Source organism: Saccopteryx bilineata, chromosome 2 (genome assembly GCF_036850765.1).
Source record: "Saccopteryx bilineata isolate mSacBil1 chromosome 2, mSacBil1_pri_phased_curated, whole genome shotgun sequence".
In the NCBI taxonomy this organism is placed as follows: domain Eukaryota; kingdom Metazoa; phylum Chordata; class Mammalia; order Chiroptera; family Emballonuridae; genus Saccopteryx; species Saccopteryx bilineata.
The window spans coordinates 188505872-188525563 of NC_089491.1; the positions used below are offsets into that span (position 1 = coordinate 188505872).

Consider the following 19692-nt stretch of genomic DNA (forward strand, 5'->3'; position numbering starts at 1 on the left):
GAAAGAAGTATGGAACACAAACAAACAAAAACAAATGATAGAAAAACAAAAGAGAAGAATCAAACTAGATATAAAACTAACAGAAAGCAATTTATAAAATGGCAGTAGGGAACCCACAAGTATCAATAATTACACTAAATGTAAATGGATTAAACTTACCAATAAAAAGACACAGAGTAGCAGAATGGATTAAAAAAGAAAATCCAACTATATGCTGCCTACAAGAAACACATCTAAGCAACAAGGATAAAAACAAATTCAAAGTGAAAGGCTGGAAAACAATACTCCAAGCAAACAACACCCAAAAAAAAGCAGGTGTAGCAATACTCATATCTAATAATGCTGACTACAAGACAGAAAAAGTACTCAGAGACAAAAATGGTCATTTCATAATGATTAAGGGGAAGTTGAATCAAGAAGACATAACAATCCTTAATATATATGCACCAAACCAAGGAGCACCAAAATATATAAGACAGCTACTTATTGATCTTAAAACAAAAACTAACAAAAATACAATCATACTTGGAGACCTCAATACACCGCTGACGGCTCTAGATTGGTCATCCAAACAGAGAATCAATAAAGATATAGTGGCCTTAAACGAAATACTAGAACACCTGGATATGATAGACATCTACAGGACACTTCATCCCAAAGCGACAGAGTATACATTTTTCTCTAGTGTACATGGAACATTCTCAAGAATTGACCATATGTTGGGCCACAAAGACAATATCAGCAAATTTAGAAAAATTGAAATTGTACCAAGCATATTTTCTGATCATAAAGCCTTGAAACTAGAATTCAACTGCAAAAAAGAGGGGGAAAAACCCACAAAAATGTGGAAACTAAACAACATACTTCTAAAAAATGAATGGGTCAAAGAAGAAATAAGTGCAGAAATCAAAAGATATATACAGACAAATGAAAATGAAAATACGACATATCAGAATCTCTGGGACGCAGCAAAAGCAGTAATAAGAGGAAAGTTCATATCACTTCAGGCCTATATGAACAAACAAGAGAGAGCCGAAGTAAACCACTTAACTTCACACCTTAAGGAACTAGAAAAAGAAGAACAAAGACAACCCAAAACCAGCCGAAGAAAGGAGATAATAAAAATCAGAGCAGAAATAAATGAAATAGAGAACAGAAAAACTATAGAAAAAATCAATAAAACAAGGAGCTGGTTCTTTGAAAAGATCAACAAAATTGACAAACCCTTAGCAAGACTCACCAAGGAAAAAAGACACAGGACTCAAATAAATAAAATCCAAAATGAAAGAGGAGAGATCACCACAGACATCATAGAAATACAAAGAATTATTGTAGAATACTATGAAAAATTATATGCCACCAAATACAACAATCTAGAAGAAATGGATAAATTCCTAGAACAATACAACCTTCCTAGACTGAGTCATGAAGAAGCAGAAAGCCTAAACAGACCAATCAGCAGGGAGGAAATAGAAAAAACTATTAAAAACCTCCCCAAAAATAAAAGTCCAGGCCCAGATGGTTATACTAGTGAATTCTATCAAACATTCAAAGAAGACTTGGTTCCTATTCTACTCAAAGTCTTCCAAAAAATTGAAGAAGAAGCAATACTTCCAAACACATTTTATGAAGCCAACATAACCCTCATACCAAAACCTGGCAAGGATGGCACAAAGAAAGAAAACTACAGACCAATATCTCTAATGAATACAGATGCTAAAATACTAAACAAAATACTGGCAAACCGAATACAACAACATATTAAAAAAATAATACATCATGATCAAGTGGGATTCATCCCAGAATCTCAAGGATGGTTCAACATACGCAAAACGGTTAATGTAATACACCATATCAACAAAACAAAGAACAAAAACCACATGATCTTATCAATAGATGCAGAAAAGGCTTTTGATAAAATACAACACAATTTTATGTTTAAGACTCTCAACAAAATGGGTATAGAAGGAAAATATCTCAACATGATAAAGGCCATATATGATAAACCATCAGCCAACATCCTATTAAACGGCATAAAACTGAGGACTTTCTGCCTTAAATCAGGAACAAGACAGGGTTGTCCACTCTCTCCACTCTTATTCAACGTGGTGCTAGAAGTTCTGGCCAGAGCAATCAGACAAGACAAAGAAATAAAAGGCATCCATATCGGAAAAGAAGAAGTAAAGCTATCACTTTTTGCTGATGATATGATCCTATACATCGAAAACCCGAAGGACTCCACAAAAAGATTATTAGAAACAATAAACCAATACAGTAAGGTCGCAGGATACAAAATTAACATACAAAAGTCCATAGCCTTTCTATATGCCAACAATGAAATATTAGAAAACGAACTCAAAAAAATAATCCCCTTCACGATTGCAACAAAAAAAATAAAATACCTAGGAATAAACATAACAAAGAACATAAAGGACCTATATAATGAAAATTACAAAGCATTGTTAAGGGAAATCGAAAAAGATACAATGAGATGGAAAAATATTCCTTGTTCCTGGATAGGAAGAATAAATATAATCAAAATGGCCATATTACCCAAAGCAATATACAAATTTAATGCAATTCCCATCAAAATCCCTATGAGATTTTTTAAAGAAATGGAACAAAAAATCATCAGATTTATATGGAACTATAAAAAACCCCGAATAGCCAAAACAATCCTAAGGAAAAAGAATGAAGCTGGGGGCATTACAATACCTGACTTTAAACTATATTATAGGGCCACGATAATCAAAACAGCATGGTATTGGCAAAAAAATAGACACTCAGACCAATGGAACAGAATAGAAAGCCCAGAAATAAAACCACATATATATGGTCAAATAATCTTTGATAAAGGGGCCAACAACACACAATGGAGAAAAGAAAGCCTCTTCAACAAATGGTGTTGGGAAAACTGGAAAGCCACATGCAAAAGAATGAAACTCGACTACAGCCTGTCCCCGTGTACTAAAATTAATTCAAAATGGATCAAAGACCTAAATATAAGACCTGAAACAATAAAGTACATAGAAGAAGACATAGGTACTAAAATCATGGACCTGGGTTTTAAAGAACATTTTATGAACGTGACTCCAATGGCAAGAGAAGTGAAGGCAAAGATAAATGAATGGGACTACATCAGAATTAAAAGTTTTTGCTCAGCAAGAGAAACTGATATCAAAATAAACAGACAGCCAACTATATGGGAACTGATATTTTCAAACGACAGCTCAGATAAGGGCCTAATATCCAAAATTTACAAAGAACTCATAAAACTCAACAACAAACAAATAAACAATCCAATAAAAAAATGGGAAGAGGACATGAACAGACACTTCTCCCAGGAAGAGATACAAATGGCCAACAGATATATGAAAAGATGCTCAGCTTCATTAGTTATTAGAGAAATGCAAATCAAAACTACAATGAGATACCACCTCACTCCTGTTAGATTAGCTATTATCAACAAGACGGGTAATAGCAAATGTTGGAGAGGCTGTGGAGAAAAAGGAACCCTCATTCACTGTTGGTGGGACTGTAAAGTAGTACAACCATTATGGAGGAAAGTATGGTGGTTCCTCAAAAAACTGCAAATAGAACTACCTTATGACCCAGCAATCCCTCTACTGGGTATATACCCCAAAACCTCAGAAACATTGATACGCGAAGACACATGTAGCCCCATGTTCATTGCAGCACTGTTCACAGTGGCCAAGACATGGAAACAACCAAAAAGCCCTTCAATAGAAGACTGGATAAAGAAGATGTGGCACATATACACTATGGAATACTACTCAGCCATAAGAAATGATGACATCAGATCATTTACAGCAAAATGGTGGGATCTTGATAACATTATAAGGAGTGAAATAAGCAAATCAGAAAAAAACAAGAAATACATGATTCCATACATTGGTGGAACATAAAAATGAGACTAAGAGACATGGACAAGAGTGTGGTGGTTACCAAGGGTGGGGGGGGAGGGAGGTCATGGGAGGGAGGGAGGGAGAGAGTTAGGGGGAGGGGGAGGGGCACAGAGAACTAGATAGAGGGTGACGGAGGACAATCTGACTTTGGGCGATGGGTGTGCAACATAATTTGATGACAAAATAACGTAGACATGTTTTCTTTGAATATATGTACCCTGATTTATTAATGTCATCCCATTACCATTAATAAAAATTTATTAAAAAAAAAAAAAAAAAAAAAGACTCCCTAGCCCCCCCCCATGCAGCACGTTAAAGGGATCAAACATGAGGTCTTTATTAGTTCTGTGCTGTCAACCCAGGAGCCTGAGACTTGCAGAGACTCCTGTGGGATGTCGCCCATGAATGAGGAAATGAATGCCTGTCATATAAACCTTAAAGATGTTATGATAAGAAGTAATGTTATATCCTTTAGAAAATCTAAACAAATAATATAATCTAGAATTGTGTTGTCCAATGATGTAGCCACTAGGTATTATGGCTATGTGGTTATTTAAAATCATTGCAATTAACCAAATTTATAATTCAGTCCTCAGTTACACTAGCCACATTTAAGTTGTTAAATGGCCACAATGGCTACAGTACCAAGAGCACAGATACAGTATATTTCATTGTCACAGAGAGTTCTGTTGCACAGAGATGCTCACAGACACGCAAGAGCCTTATTAAGTTAGTAAGTGAAAAAATGTCTTTTCTGGCAGTAACAATTAGGAATTCAAATTTTAGAAGAGAATTTTATTCTTTTGACTACAGTAGTGAATTCTGTCTCCGTGTCTTGAGCCAACTAGATTAACTTGCTATAAAGGCAGTGATTTCCAACTGTGCTCCACGGAATTCCATAGGCGCTGCTGGTACAGCAGGCAGGCAGGCAGGCCAGGGACGGGTCAGGCCGTGGGGCCTCGGGCCCTCCATACCTTGTCACCAGCACCTCCACATGCATGGAGTTGTTTCTAAATAGTTGTTGACTCAAAATTCCTGAGAAACATTCCATATTTGCTCTAGGATTAGAATTGCACTAATTTACAGAACAATAGGGACTATAAATGAGAGAAGGGGCTCTACCATGTTCACTAGAGGCAGTCCTCATGTTTGGCTGATGATGTTCAGTGTGAAATCATGCTCTCCAGCCTCGAGCAGCATGGAGCTCCCTAAGTCCCATTTACCTCCCACTGACTCATTGCCTTGCTCCAGGTAAGCATTAAATGCCTTTTACTTTACAAAATCTCAATGCCATTACGTTAGCTCTGCCAAACCCTGCATTTCCATTCCCTGGGACAAATGAAGCTGCTACCTGACGTGATCTCCTTGGAGCTCTCCTTTTGCCCAACATTTCTCTCTACTCACCCTTCATCCTGTTCTCTCTGACTTTAGGGCTCCCCTAACCTGGTATTTCATATCATCCCCTCTTGCCTGCTCCAGGAAGAGCCCTACCCACCCTCCTCACTTGCTTTCTTCTTCCCTTCAGCCTCCCCTTCACTGCTTACCCTTCTCCTCTCCCCAGCTACCCTGGGTCTTTCCTTCACCAAGGTTCTCAACACTCATTGGTGTTCGCCATTTTCACTCTCTGTGCTCCCTTGTAACCTGATTTCTGCCCTCAGACATTTTGTTCAAGCTAGATTCAGAGTTACCAGTGATGTCCTAATCACAGTCTGTAGACCCGTTTTTCTCAGTTTCCGACTCTCTTAACCTCTGCAGCATAGAGAGCTCTGTCTACCTCTTTTCCAGCAATCTTGCCCCTCTTGGCTTTGCTGGCTCCACCCTTCTTGCTGACCACCCCTTCCCTGGCTGTGCCCCCCACTCTGGATCCAGAGAGACATATCCTGCAGAATCTGTCCACATCCCCCTTCCAATCTCACCCTAGTTGCACTTCCCTAGTTTCCAGTCATAGTTTCAAACATCATTTATTTTCGATGGCTGCTCTCCTTAATTTTAGTCTAGTATTTCTGTAAGTCTGCTGGATGTATTTCTGTGAAAGGTTTCTGCAAACAACATAACAGAGCCCTTCAAACCCACTCCTCCTCCAGAGCCCACCATTTTGTGAGTGACACTCTTGTCCTTCCTGTCACCCCACCACCACCACCTCCTGCTCAGGTGCTCTTAACCTGTCAGTTCTGACTCAGTCACATTTGGTGCCTTCTTTCCATCCCCACTGCCATCCCTATTTCAGGCTTCTATGAACACTGTCCTCCCAACTGCTGCCTGTTATGGTTGCCTATTAAGGACTATTTGGCATCACCATGAAATGTATTTTCCTTCTCACTGAAAGCAAAAGGAATTGCCAATGTGTGACCCCTGCCTTCCACATGAAGGGAGACACTGCAGGGATCTTTATGAACCTATCCATAAGACAGCGTGTGCATGTCACAGACACAAGAAAGTGTGTCCTCTTGTCAAAGTTCCTTTAAGAAGTTAGTATGAGCTAGAAGTTGTGATTGATTGCTTTTTACTATTCTTTCTCTGTTGTCCCAAGTGGCATTGGAGCTGTGATAGGACTGTTACCTCTGACCTATCATTTCTGCTAAGTAAAAGTAACAGAAGGTATGAAAACATTCCCCTGCCTCTTTTCCTGTCCGCACCACCTATCTCTACTCTAGTCCTGGGCCAAAAAGCCAAGATGCTCAGCATTAGGCAGGTGCAGGAGCAAGAAAGTGACTACTAAGAATCTCCAAGCTCCTTATTTTATGGGAAAAGGCAGGGCAATTAAACCTTTGAGCTGCTCTCTGGCTATTAGTATTCTGAAATTTCCATCTCATATGACAGAAAAAATAACAAAAGGAAGGTCTGGCCAGAAAGGAAGTATTCCTAAATTTGGCAGAACCAGACTCTCTCTGTCACTCTCTCTTCTCCAACTTTGCTCACCATTACCATAATAACTTTTTCTCAAATACACTTATAATTATTAACATAAAGAACCATAAATTCTCCAAAATTTTTATAGAATAAAATGACAGGACTCGAGCTTTTGAGAGCCCAAAGTGGCCATTACTTCATTGAATTCAATCTCTCCCAACTGTATAATAAAAATCTGAAACCAGTGAGGTTAATCGACTTTCCCCCAAATTGTTCTATTACCATAAATGCTGATTTTGATGCAAAATATGCATGCAAGTGTGGCATATTTCTTATCTTAACAACTTTCCCGTAGTTTGAGGTATCCTTTCTTCATTAGAGATCTTATGTGAGCTAGAACATGCCAGAATCTGGCACTTATAAAACTTTTGAAGGACAGGGTTATTTTTTTTTAATTTTATTTATTCCTTTTTAGAGAGGAGAGAGAGAGGGAGAGAGAGGAGAGAGAGACAGAGAGAGAGAAGGGGGGAGGAGCAGGAAGCATCAACTCCCATATGTGCCTTGACCAGGCAAGTGCAGGGTTTCGAACCGGCGACCTCAGCATTTCCAGGTTGATGCTTTATCCACTGCACCACCACAGGCCAGGCTGACAGGGTTATTTTTAATGGTTTTCCCCACATATTTGAGTCGAGGTGGATAAACTAGGTGCTATTTAAGCAATAAAAAGAACATTTTTACTTACAGGCAATGACTAGTCCTCAGAAGGACTATGTTCTCCCTTGTAAATGTGTGTGAAGGAAGCAAAGAGAGAAGAAACAAGAAGTGAATGTGTGAAAATAATTGGAAAAATTCACAGCATAATTCAGTGAAAATGATTCTATTTTTTTAAAAAAATAAATTAAATTATATAATTACAGATTCCAGGGAAATAGATATTTAAACTCATCAGTGACACGTGTTTGATTTCCTCATTTCCAGGGAGAATCAGAAGTTTATTTTTTGTTCTCACCCTTCTCTTCCTCCCCCCCACCCACCCAAATAGGACTGAGATACTTGACAAAGTAAACCCCCAGTACAATGGAATTGTACTGGCAAAGCAAGAAGCTATGTGAAGCCCTTTATACAATACAAAATCAAACGTTCCCATTTATTTTCTACAGGCATTAGAAAGGCACAGAAATAAAAGCAGACCCAACTCTCAGTTTCTATTTTGAGCAGAGGTTTGAAATGCCATCAGCATAGATTAATGTAGTATGCATTAGTCACGTTGCATAAATATCTTTCATTTAAAGGGAACCCAACTGAGTGTATTTTCTTAAAAGATAACATGCTAAGGACATGGCAGAGCCCTTTTAGATGGATAAATCAAAACATGGCTTTCCTTGCCTGTATTTTATAAATATCCAAACAATCACAAGCTGATAGCTCAAAAAGTAAGATTCCCATGAAAAACAACTGATCAACTTCTAGAACTGCCTGTCTCAAGGATTCATAATTTCATTTAATGCTCAGAGAGTTATCTACCATACACAAGAGAGGTGATTATACCACTTTAGAAATGGAATGACTGTCATCTCCCTGGCTCAGATATTGTCATCACTGCCACTCTCCTTACCTCATGCCAGACACAGTTACTCTCTGCAGCCATTGCTCCAACTGAGCTTTTAAATCCCTCTCAACATATAACTTTGTGCACTTGGCCAACGGGTGGAAATGGCCATTAAAACATTACTATTATTATTGGTCAAGGCTCTGGGGTAAGCATTTTGCATTTATTAATTCCACTTAACATTCCCATCAATTCTATGGTGGTCTTTTGCACTTTATTTATTTTTATTAAAATTATTATTTTATAGTGGAGCAGCAAAGGCACAGAGAGTTTAAGAATTAACTTGCTCAGAGTCATGAAGCTGATAAGTCGCAGAGGCAGCATGCAAAGCCAGGTGGTCAATTGCCATACACCACGTCTCTCATCACCATACTATGTCATCTCTCAAGAAATGGAAGCCAATACAAAGAAAAGATGAGATTTTAACCTTCTTTTTTTAGAAACTTTCAAACATACAAAAAAGTGAAGTAAGTGGTACAGTGAACTCTCACAGTTTTATCATCCAGTTTCAAGGATTATCCAAAATTTACTTATCTTTTATCATGTTTTTCTCATTGCTATTTTTGTTTTGTTATTAGTTTTTTTTTTAATATGTTTTATTTCTTGGTTGGACATTTTACAGCAAATCCAGAACACTGTCATTACCTAAAACCAGTGGAGAATAATTAGATACAAAGATAAAATGCTATAGTGCTGAGACAGCCAGGGGAGGAGCCAAGGGTCACGCAGTCTTTGCACACCCCCATCAGGAAGGTTAGAGGCTTCCCCTTCATGTTCCTCCTCCCCCACCTGCCCACCAAATGCTGTGTAGTCTTCAGACACCATCACACTAAACACCCCCTGCATACTTGCGCACTCCCACGTCCCCACCGGATTCTAACTTCACAAGGCGAGGACCAGAGGGTTCTGGTCACAACCTTGCCAGCACTGAGCTCCATTCTTACCTAGTAAGAGAGGCTTAAGTGTTTAGGACAGGGGATGGCAAAATGGGCAATCTGATCTTTGTAAAACAAGACAGCCAAGAAAAATGAGGCAGTCCAACTAGATAAAAATATCTAAGAAATATAAATCAATATTTAAAATTTTTTTTCTAAAAAAATATTTTTAAAGTAAAAATACTTTAAAAAACATTACCCCCAAACTACAGTTGATCTTACTTACAACCATAAATGGTCAACTTTCTTCAAAACAAAACAAAATACATTTATACTCTAATGTCATCTCTGAACAGGCATGATTGCTGTCTGAGTACTTTGAAAGAGAATGTACAAAGATGCCAATGAGGCTTTGTCTGAAATAGGCAGTAGCTTCTCTGAAATCTGACCTCACAGGTCCCTCCCAGTTCTTTTTCCATGAATAAAAAATGACTTCCTCTTTGCCAATGGAACATGAGATAGGTTAATGGCTATTTTGGTAGAAGTTATTAATAATACTTCTTGTCAACTCTGACCTTATTTAGAATGCATGTCCAATACAGAAAGCCAAACATGTTATGTATGTAAGTGTATTTTATAATACTCATGAGCATAAATGCTAAAGTTAACATTGCAAGAAGGCTTTCATATGAACCTTAATTTTCACTGATTAACTTTCCAGAAAGGCTACTGATTTTCCAGTTCATATTATTTCCCCAGATCCAAAATCCTATTTAATAATTTAAAAATATATATATATTTACTTATTTATGTTAAGTAATAAAACAAGAAATAAAAACTCTAGAATTTACTGAGACTATCTAATCTCTTCAGGTTGAGATACCTAATTTGGAAACTTTGAAATACTCTCATAAAAGCTCCAACAGTAGTCCAATTATTTTAAAATGGCTAACTATATGCAAGGAGATATAAGGTTATTATACATTTCTGAAACTATGAGGCTTGTCTACATGATAATTTATCTCTGAATATAAATACACTCATGACCTATATTTTTTCTGCTCAACTTGCATAAATTATCTGTAGGCACACCACAATCAATGGAAGAAACATTTCAGAGACTCTAGAAAATTATGAAAAACACAACAATAAACTTCATCAACTACCAAGGCTTGTGAATGTCTTAATGAACTGAAAATGTGTTCCCAGCACAAAATACTTGCAAAAGCTTCCCAGGTTACTCCCAGGTCACTCTTGCTCCATATCCACCTAAGAGAGACTGTTTCTATTGGGAGAGAATGTCTCTTAAAATTCGACCACCATGAAGGCCCTGTGGGATAGTATGAGAGACACTAAAATTGAGACATAGCTCCTATCCTCAAGAGCTCACAACCCATAGGGAAGACAGGACATGGGAACCAATAATGGCAATGAGATGGTGTGTGAGATTTCACAACAGTGCGGAAAGCAAGGGGCCATCGAAGTTCCCAGAGAAAAGATCATTTCAGGTTCAAAGATGAAAGAAGGGATTTTGGAAGAAGTGGTATTTAAATTGCACTTGAAAATGACATAATCCATAGAGAGATTTTGGAGGAGGAGACAGCATTGCAGAGATGAGTGGTTCACACCAAGACCCTAAGGTAGGAAAGCATAAATCCCTCAGAGAAAAATGGGAATAACTCTGGTTGGCTAGTTGAGTGTACATGTGAGAGGATGATGCATACGGAAGGTGAAAAGAGAGCTGGGCTGGTCATGGAGGACCTGGAACACCCAGCAAGCAGAAGCAGTGACAGGGACACCATGAAGCAATCACACAGGGCCAAAGGGAAACTAATCTAGGATCAAGTGCCTTATAGATTAGAAAAGTGGAGACATACAGGGAATAGTTTAGGTGAGAGGTACTATGATAATGAGGAAAGGAGAAAGAGGACAGGGTGAAGGGGGGAGGGAAAAGAACTGATCAGATTTGATTACTGAATACAAAAGAAATCAAAGGAAGGTAACAGATAAAACTGACTAAAATGTTCAGCCTCAGCAACCAGGAGATCATGATATTATGAAGAAATAGAGCAACTTGGAGAGGAGGCATTGGTTTGTAAAAGATAGTAAAAGATTCATTGAAAGGGAAATGCTCAGTTTGAGGTAGCCTGAGTCACCCAGCTGAAGAGATTTGGAAGGTCATTTGAAAGATAGGTGAGTAGTTCTAGAGCGAGGTTGGGGCCAGAAATATGGATTCAACATTATATCTGTAATTCTAAGAGCGGAGTCTGTGGATAAGATGACCAGAGTGAACACCAAAGAACTGAAATAGATGCGTTCTAAGAACAAACCTTGGGAGCCCAAACCCATGGCCTTCAGTGGTCAGGAGACAGGCAATGCTCTGATGAACTGGTGGCTGCACCAGAAATCTACCTCTTAGATTTAGGAGGTTAAAAAAAAAAAAAGAGGTGACATCAGAGAAATGATGCTGTGAGGGGTGCTCCCAAAACCTCTCCCTGAAATTTCAACAAATTTAACAACTAGAGACAGAAAAACAATCACAGGAGCATCTGAAATATACATACATCAAACAAAGGTACGACAGGGTGAAAAGGTGGCTGAATATATAATCCACTCTGAAGGGAATAAGACAGAGAACAGAGTATTCCGTTTTCCTCACTGACCTGAGCAAGGGCTGCTTTCACTTGGAACACAGAGGAAGGGAGGGCTGGGGGCGTGGAAAAAGCTGGGCTAGGGCAGAGACGTTCAAGCCGAGAAGAGAGTGTGCCCATGGCTCAGCCCATACGGAGCTAACGCCAGCGGCAGACCCCAGCAGAGGTGGGCGAGAAGGTGCCTTGTTTGCTCCCGGTCTCCTGGTCTCCAGGTCAGCAAGCACGAGCAGTGTGCAAGTGGGTCCACCTGGTGCTTTGGGTGTGGGTGCCCGCATTCCCAGATGGAGGGGCTGGGTTGGAAACTGTCAGCCAGTGGCCCTCTGCATGGGCTGTGACCAGAGTCTCTGTATAATCCCAGTGCCCTGAACGGCAGCGTGCGGGAAATGCACGGAGAGCCGGCTTTCCTACGGGCACTGTGCCTCCGCCAGCCATACAGGCAAACAAAGCACATTCCTGGGAAAGAGAACTGTGAAAGTGGTGGGGGGAAGGGCGTACAGACAGCCTCTGGAGAGCAGATCCACTGAGTGCTGAAAGAAGCCTAATCCACAGTCTGCTCACTGCCAGGCAGGTTTACACTGGCGGCTCTGGCTGACAAAGCCTTCTTTCTCAGGCCTGAGATTTAAGGGGGCCAAGAGGAGGGACTTAATAGTTCTCAGGGCCTCTTGCTCTGCAGGCAGTGGCAGGGGCAACTTCCAGCCAGCCGACACAGGTTAAAAAGTACAGTCCCATGGAACAGATCTCAAAGAACACTGAGGAAGCTGGGCGGGCTGGGCTGTAGATTTCCCAACAAGGGAGAAGCCTGTGGAGAGCAAACCCATGGAGCACTGTGGCAAATTTAACTAGAACCAGAAATCAGCTCACTCCCCTGCCTGCTTGAGCTGGTGGCTCTCGTTGACAAAGCTTTCATACACAGAGCTGTGCTTTGAATGAACCTGGAGGAGGGACTTGGCAGCTTTTAGGACCTCTTCCTCTGCAGGCAGTGACTGGGGCATCTTCCTGCCAGCTGATACAGGTTACAAAGTGCAAAAAGCCAGGGGAGAGTAGACCCGCAGAGTGCTGAGGCATACAGGACACGCCTGGAGGCTCATAGAAAGACACCTAGAGAACAACTGGCTCCCAGCCCTGCCTGATTATGCTGGCGGCGCTGGCTGGCAAAGCCTTACCTAAAACCCTGCTTTGAGTGAGGATAGAGGGTGGATTTGGCAGCTCCTAGAGCCTCTCACTCTCCAGGCAGTGGCTAGGGCAACTTCACAGCTGGATTCCCAGGCTGCTGGTTCAGGAAGGAGAGATTTAGGAAGAGGCTCAGGGAAAACGGACTCTCCCATTGTCAGAGCCTGCAAACACTGACAAGCCCTGCCTACGGGACTGAGGCTTAGTTTATGCCATTGCCATAGCAACATATCAACTGCAAATCTCAGTCTAAGAGTACCACAGGGGCAGAACCTGGGGTACACAGCACCACCAGCCAAAAAGAGAGAAAAGAAAGGAAAAGGAATAAGATAACCTCTCAAAACCAGGAAAAATCTACAGTCTTTATAACTTTGTCCATTATTTTCTTGTATTTACTATTTTTTTCTCTTCCACCTTGGTCATTTTATCCTCTTTTCATTTTATTCTTTTCTTTTTATTTTGAACTTTATTATCCATAGGTGTTACATTTTCCATTCTTTTTTTTTATGAGTGTTACATTCCAAAAATTGTACTACAATGAACATAATATGTGTGCTTTCCATTACTTAATGGTAACCACCCCTGAAAAAACCAACACAGAAGTACATAGCTTAAAAAAAAAGAAGTAACAGAGAAAAAAAGTATGGATTACAACCAAACAAAAACAAATGATAGAAAAATAAAAGAGAAGAACCAAACGAGATACAAAACTATCAGAAAGCAATATATAAAATGGCAATAGGAAACCCTCAATGTCAATAATTACACCAAACGTAAATGGATCAAACTCACCAATAAAAAGACACAGAGTAGCAAAATGGATTAAAAAAGAAAGTCCAACTGTATGCTGCCTATAAGAAACACATCTAAGCTACAAGGATAAAAACAAATTCAAAGTGAAAGGTTGGAAAACAATACTCCAAGCAAATACCCCAAAAAAGCAGGTGTAACAATACGCTATCTAACAATGCTGACTACAAGATGGCTAGGTAATCAGAGACAAAAACGGTCATTTCATAATGATAAAGGGGACATTGAATCAAGAAGACATAACACTTCTTAATATATACGCACCAAACTTTCCTATATGCCGACAATGAAACATCAGAAAATGAGCTCAAAAAAATAATCCCCTTCATGGTTGCAACAAAAAAATAAAATAAAATAGTTAGAAATAAACATAACAAAGAATGTAAAGGACCTATAATAATGAAAACTACAAAACATTGTTAAGGGAAATCGAAAAAGATACAATGAAATGGAAAAATATTCCTTGTTCTTGGATAGGAAGAATAAATATAGTCAAAATGACTATATTACCCAAAGCAATATACAAATTTAATGCAATTCCCATAAAAATTCCAATGTCATTTTTTAAAGAAATGGAACAAAAAATCATGAGGTTTATATAGAACTATAAAAAACCCCGAATAGCCAGAGCAATCCTAAGGAAAAAGAACGAAGCTGGGGCCATTACAATACCTTTCTTCAAATTATATTATAGACCAACAATAATGAAAACAGCATGGTATTGGCACAAAGAAAACCAGATAGAAGGTGACAGAAGACAATTTGACTTTGGGTGATGGGTATGCAACATAATCAAATGTCAAAATAACCTGGAGATGTTTTCTCTGAACCTATGTACCCTGATTGATCAATGTCACTCCATTAAAATTTAAAAAAAAATTCAGGTTTCTGAATGTACCTCTCTCGCCCACCAAAGATCTCCTAGAGCCCATCTCTACCTCACAAAATACTGCTCAGCTTACAAGTCTTCTATCACCCTAATCAGACAGTAACCTTCCATCCCAACTCATGAATTCTGTTCTACTTTATATCATTTTTTTTTTTTTTTTAATTTTATTTATTCATTTTAGAGAGGAGAGAGAGAGGTAGAGAGAGAGGAGAGAGAGAGACAGGGGGGAGGAGCTGGAAGCATCAACTCCCATATGTGCCTTGACCAGGCAAGCGCAGGGTTTCGAACCGGCGACCTCAGCATTTCCAGGTTGACGCTTTATCCACTGCGCCACCACAGGTCAGGCCTATATCATTTTTAAGGATGTGGGCACATACATCCTGTATCATGGTTATTCATATAAATGTCAGCCTCCCTGTCCAACAATGCCTCAGCTATATCCCTACTTTCCCATTCTACTACTTCTTGCACAAAAAGAAGAAACAAGGGGAAAATAAACCTTATTTTTAGGGAATGGGCAAGTTTCTCCTTCCATATTGTTTGTCTTGTCATTTCTGGCCTTAGCTCACCCAATACATGATGGTATTTAAAAAGAGAGGAAGCTGAGGAGAAATTGGAAAGGACAACTGCAAACGTCATCTTCATATTCTTTTCTGATACTTCCTGCTTCTGAGCACACTGTGGGGTAGCTGCTATACAGAATATACAACGAGATATGATCCTCTACATAAATAATTCTATCCCTGGGTAACATGATATATTTTAATTAATGATTAACTCACGAGATCCTAAGTTTTCCTCCTCTCCACTTCACACAAACACCCTCAAAAGTTTTAACTTTAAATTATACCTACTTATCCCCTAGGAAAATCAAGTCTATACCTAACTACTGATCAATTTGACAGCTGGATATACTTTAGTCTATGGTATGTTACCTTCAGTAAATTCTACAGTAATTGTTTTTCTCTAAGTTTCCATTACCTAAAGCACATATGGAAGATTTTTTTTCTTCTCTGAAAACTATAAAATGATTATGAACTACATTCTAAGTCAGACCTGCTCAAATACTATGATTTCAAATTTAAATTTAAGTTTCAAGTTAGAGAATTACTTTTTTCCCTGATCAATTTCAATCTTAAAAAAGCTGTGGGTTACTAACTACTGTAGTTTTGATTTGATTTTTAAAATGTTTATTTTAAGATGACTGGGTAAAGAAGATGTGGCACATATACACTATGGAATATTACTCAGTCATAAGAAATGATGACATCGGATCACTTACAGCAAAATGGTGGGATCTTGATAACATTATACGAAGTGAAATAAGTAAATCAGAAAAAACCAGGAACTGCATTTATTCCATACGTAGGTGGGACATAAAAGTGAAACTAAGAGACATTGATAAGAGTGTGGTGGTTACAGGGGGAGGGAGGAGAAGGAGAGGGAAAGGGGGAGGGGGAGGGGCACAAAGAAAACTAGATAGAAGGTGACAGAGGACAATCTGACTCTGGGTGATGGGTATGCAACATAAATGAATGACAAGATAACCTGGAGTTGTTATCTTTGAATATATGTATCCTGATTTAGTGATGTCGCCCCATTAAAAATAAAATTATTTAAAAAATGTTTATTTTATTGATTTGAGAGAGAGAGACAGAAACATCAATCCATTCCTATATGTGCCCTGATGGGGGAATCAAACTGGCAACCTCTGTTGGCCAAGGCAAACTAGTATAATTTCAAATTTTATTTGAAGCGCTACAAGGGCCTGCCTCATAGCCTCACATGGTGAACCACCAAGGAGCGCAGGGGGGTGTGAGGACAGTCCCCCACAGCACAGTGACGACAAAGCTTCCGTGCTCACCCGCGGACCTGAGCCACTAGTAGGGACTACAGAGACGCAGCAGGAACTCACCTGGTGAGCAGCCCAGAGCCAGCTTCTTCACCGGATGCCACTCCCCACCACTCAGAGCTCACACACTCACAGCCCTAGCTGATGACACCAGGGGGTGGAGGGGTAATGTGGGCTGGGCCTGAGGGGCCTCTCCAGGCAACTCCAGCCCTAAATTCCTTCACTAATAGAAAGAAAAGGCTTTAACTCACACATGTGTCTTCACCCTGTGTGGCTTCTGTAAGAAGCAAATAGAGCCGAGCCAGGACCCAAGAGCCACTCTGATTTCCATTGGCTCAGCGAGAAAATGGACACTAACACATCTTTGGGTGCAAAGGACCTCCAAAAATAATCCACCTCCCTGTGTCTGCTCCACTTGCCAAACCTTGTGGAAAAGGTAGAAAGAGATGGAAGGGCCCCTGACATAAGAAGCCTTTGCCCAGTGGGGCAGCACTGAGGGCACAGAGCCCGAGCCCAGGCAGGGGATGGATTCTGCACAGACCTGCTGGACCCATGTCTCGGGTGTCCGGTGCCTCCCCTCCTGACACTCATCATCTGCCCCTCAGAAGTCATGAATACAGCACAGAAGTGTCACAGCCAAGCCAGGAAACACTAAAGACTTTACAATGAGTTACTTAAATAGCTCCCAAATATATCATTCCACAGTTACCATGGACACGGTTCCTACTGTTTACAGGCGCATGAGTATCTAAAAATATGAGTTGCACATTTACACATAGTTCCTTTTGATAATCATGTTTCAGATCTTGCGAGACCTTCTGTGTCAGGTGCAACCTCGAATTACAGGTATTCCTAAAATGAATACAATGGGAGGGTAGTGTCTGAGGAAAGAATCACATTCCAAGAAGAAAAAGAAACCAACTGATACCATGTTAGCTGTTTCTATGTGCTAAACCAACATAGCTCTGTTCCTAGGATATCATTGAAGGACATTCTGGTCTTTTAAGAGCTTCATATTTTACTTAATCCTTGTCACTAAAGCATCATCTCTCCATTAAAGAACAGAAACAAAATTTTTCTTGATATTAAATGTAACAACAGCTTTCAGAATAATGGTTAATGGTTCTAAGATATCAATTAAAATACATACAAAATTTTTCTGTGATTTACTGGTGAAGTACAAATTTAGATACAGTTAAATGGCAAGTAATTAAAAATAAACCTAACATACTATTTTTTAAATAAAAAATTCTGAATAGCAGTATTAAATATTGCTTTTAATATGAAGCCTTTAAACTAGGAGTTATTGTTTTCTGGCATATAACCCTGGAGGCTCACGGGGGGGCCTCTCTAGTGTTCTTTGAAGCAGACATGACTGGAAATGTCCTAAACACACCTGGCGTTCTTCTGTCTACACCTGTCAGCTCTCCCTTAGCAAAAGCTGATACCATGGGGACATAGCTCAATTCACCTTGATGTTAATTTTTTCCTTTTTAAGGATTCAAAACCTTCACTTCTTCCTTAGAAAGATATACTATGAGATATTTTTCCTTCATGCTTCCTCTAAAAAGAGAAATATGCCATTGGAAATTTTACTACTAAAAATGACAAGGAGTTGGTTCTGTATTTTAAAATCTTCAGATTGTTATGGATATGCATATCTAAAAATACAAGTTATACGTTTGCAAATAGTTCCTTATTATGTTCACATTTCTGATTTTGAGACTGCTCCTGTGCGTGATGCAGTCCCTAACTACAATGGTATTCCTAAAACAAATCCAATGGGAAAGTAGGTCAGAGCCACAGCACGTTCAGGAAACCAAGTGAGCAAGGAACCTCTTAGAAACTGCTTACCAATATACATCAAGATTAAGGAAAATGTAATGCATTACTTCCAGGAATAACCAGGTAAACCCAAACTTAGAACTGTATATGTACAAATATTCCACACATCACCTCTGTAAACTCCAGATGGAGAAAGAACAAGCTCAGAGAAAGAAAATTGGGGAAAAAAATATTATAAAATCAATATCATCCTTAATCACTCTTCTCCAGCTCGATATCCCTCTCCCCTTCTCCCTCCCCACTCTTTCCCCCTCCCTCCTCTTCTCTCTCCTCCAATTTGATTTAACTACTATAATCCCTTCAAAACAGCTTTCCACACAAAAACCTCTAAAACTGTCCTGGTCCTCAGGTGGATTCTCACTAACCAACATCTGAGATGTCATGGCTTCAAATCCAATAACAATAGCTTTGAAGTTGATGAGGCTGAGATGGGGTTTGGCCATGAAAAGCTTAGCCAAATGGAACAGCCTCAGGATCTTCTTTAGGGACACTGGCTGCTGTCACTTGCTCTGAGGCTATTAATTCATGCTTTAAAATATAGCTTACAATGTAAGTCACAGGAAGCAGGGCTGGACTGCAGTCATAACGGGTAATGGGGACCTTCTTTCTGGGCACCGACTTGAAGAAGCTCAGCTGTGCTTTCCTGGAATTAACTTTCAGATATCCAGTCCAGTGCTCTGGCACCATGGAGGCAATCATAGGTTACTAAAATGATTTTTCCACTATTATTTAATATCTAATGTGTTTCATGATACAGTAGCTGCATTCCCACAGGCCCCGCCACTGCCCCACTTACGGTTGGCCAGCCTGCTCTGCTCTGCCTGTGCGCTGTCCACCGACTGGGTGCTGGACATCGAGGACACACTGGAGCTCCGCACAAAGCCAAATGCAGCCAACTTGGCTGCCGGGAGACGCGAGTAGCCGGGAGGACGAAGTCCAGATTTCGGGAGACTGGATTTAGCAGCATTTGAATTGGAGGTTTTCTTTAAATCTGCTAAAAATGACCCCCCCCAAAAAAAAAACAATCTCAGTTGACAGCAAGATAGAGAATACATGGAGTGTGAATACTAACCGAGTTCTAGCATACTCGGACCATGAGCAACCTGGAGGGGCCGATTCAGCACATTCACAAACATCTTTCTGAGAAAGCCCCTCGCTGTAGGCCAGAGGGTTCAGAGAACTCAAAGAGGAGGGGGGCAGAAGGTGGATGAGACC

General features: G+C 39.8%; 1 protein-coding gene across 3 annotated transcripts in view; it reads right to left on the bottom strand.

Moving 5' to 3' along the window:
* The window catches only part of MTUS2 (microtubule associated scaffold protein 2), an 829118-nt gene that overhangs the window by 482613 nt on the left and 326813 nt on the right, over positions 1-19692 (bottom strand). For 2 of the 3 annotated variants that reach the window (XM_066258931.1, XM_066258933.1), the window contains exon 5: positions 19274-19471. In XM_066258931.1, the coding sequence (XP_066115028.1) occupies positions 19274-19471 (198 nt within the window). The remainder of the gene's footprint in view (positions 1-19273; positions 19472-19692) is intronic. The other variant, XM_066258934.1, reaches the window with a different exon arrangement.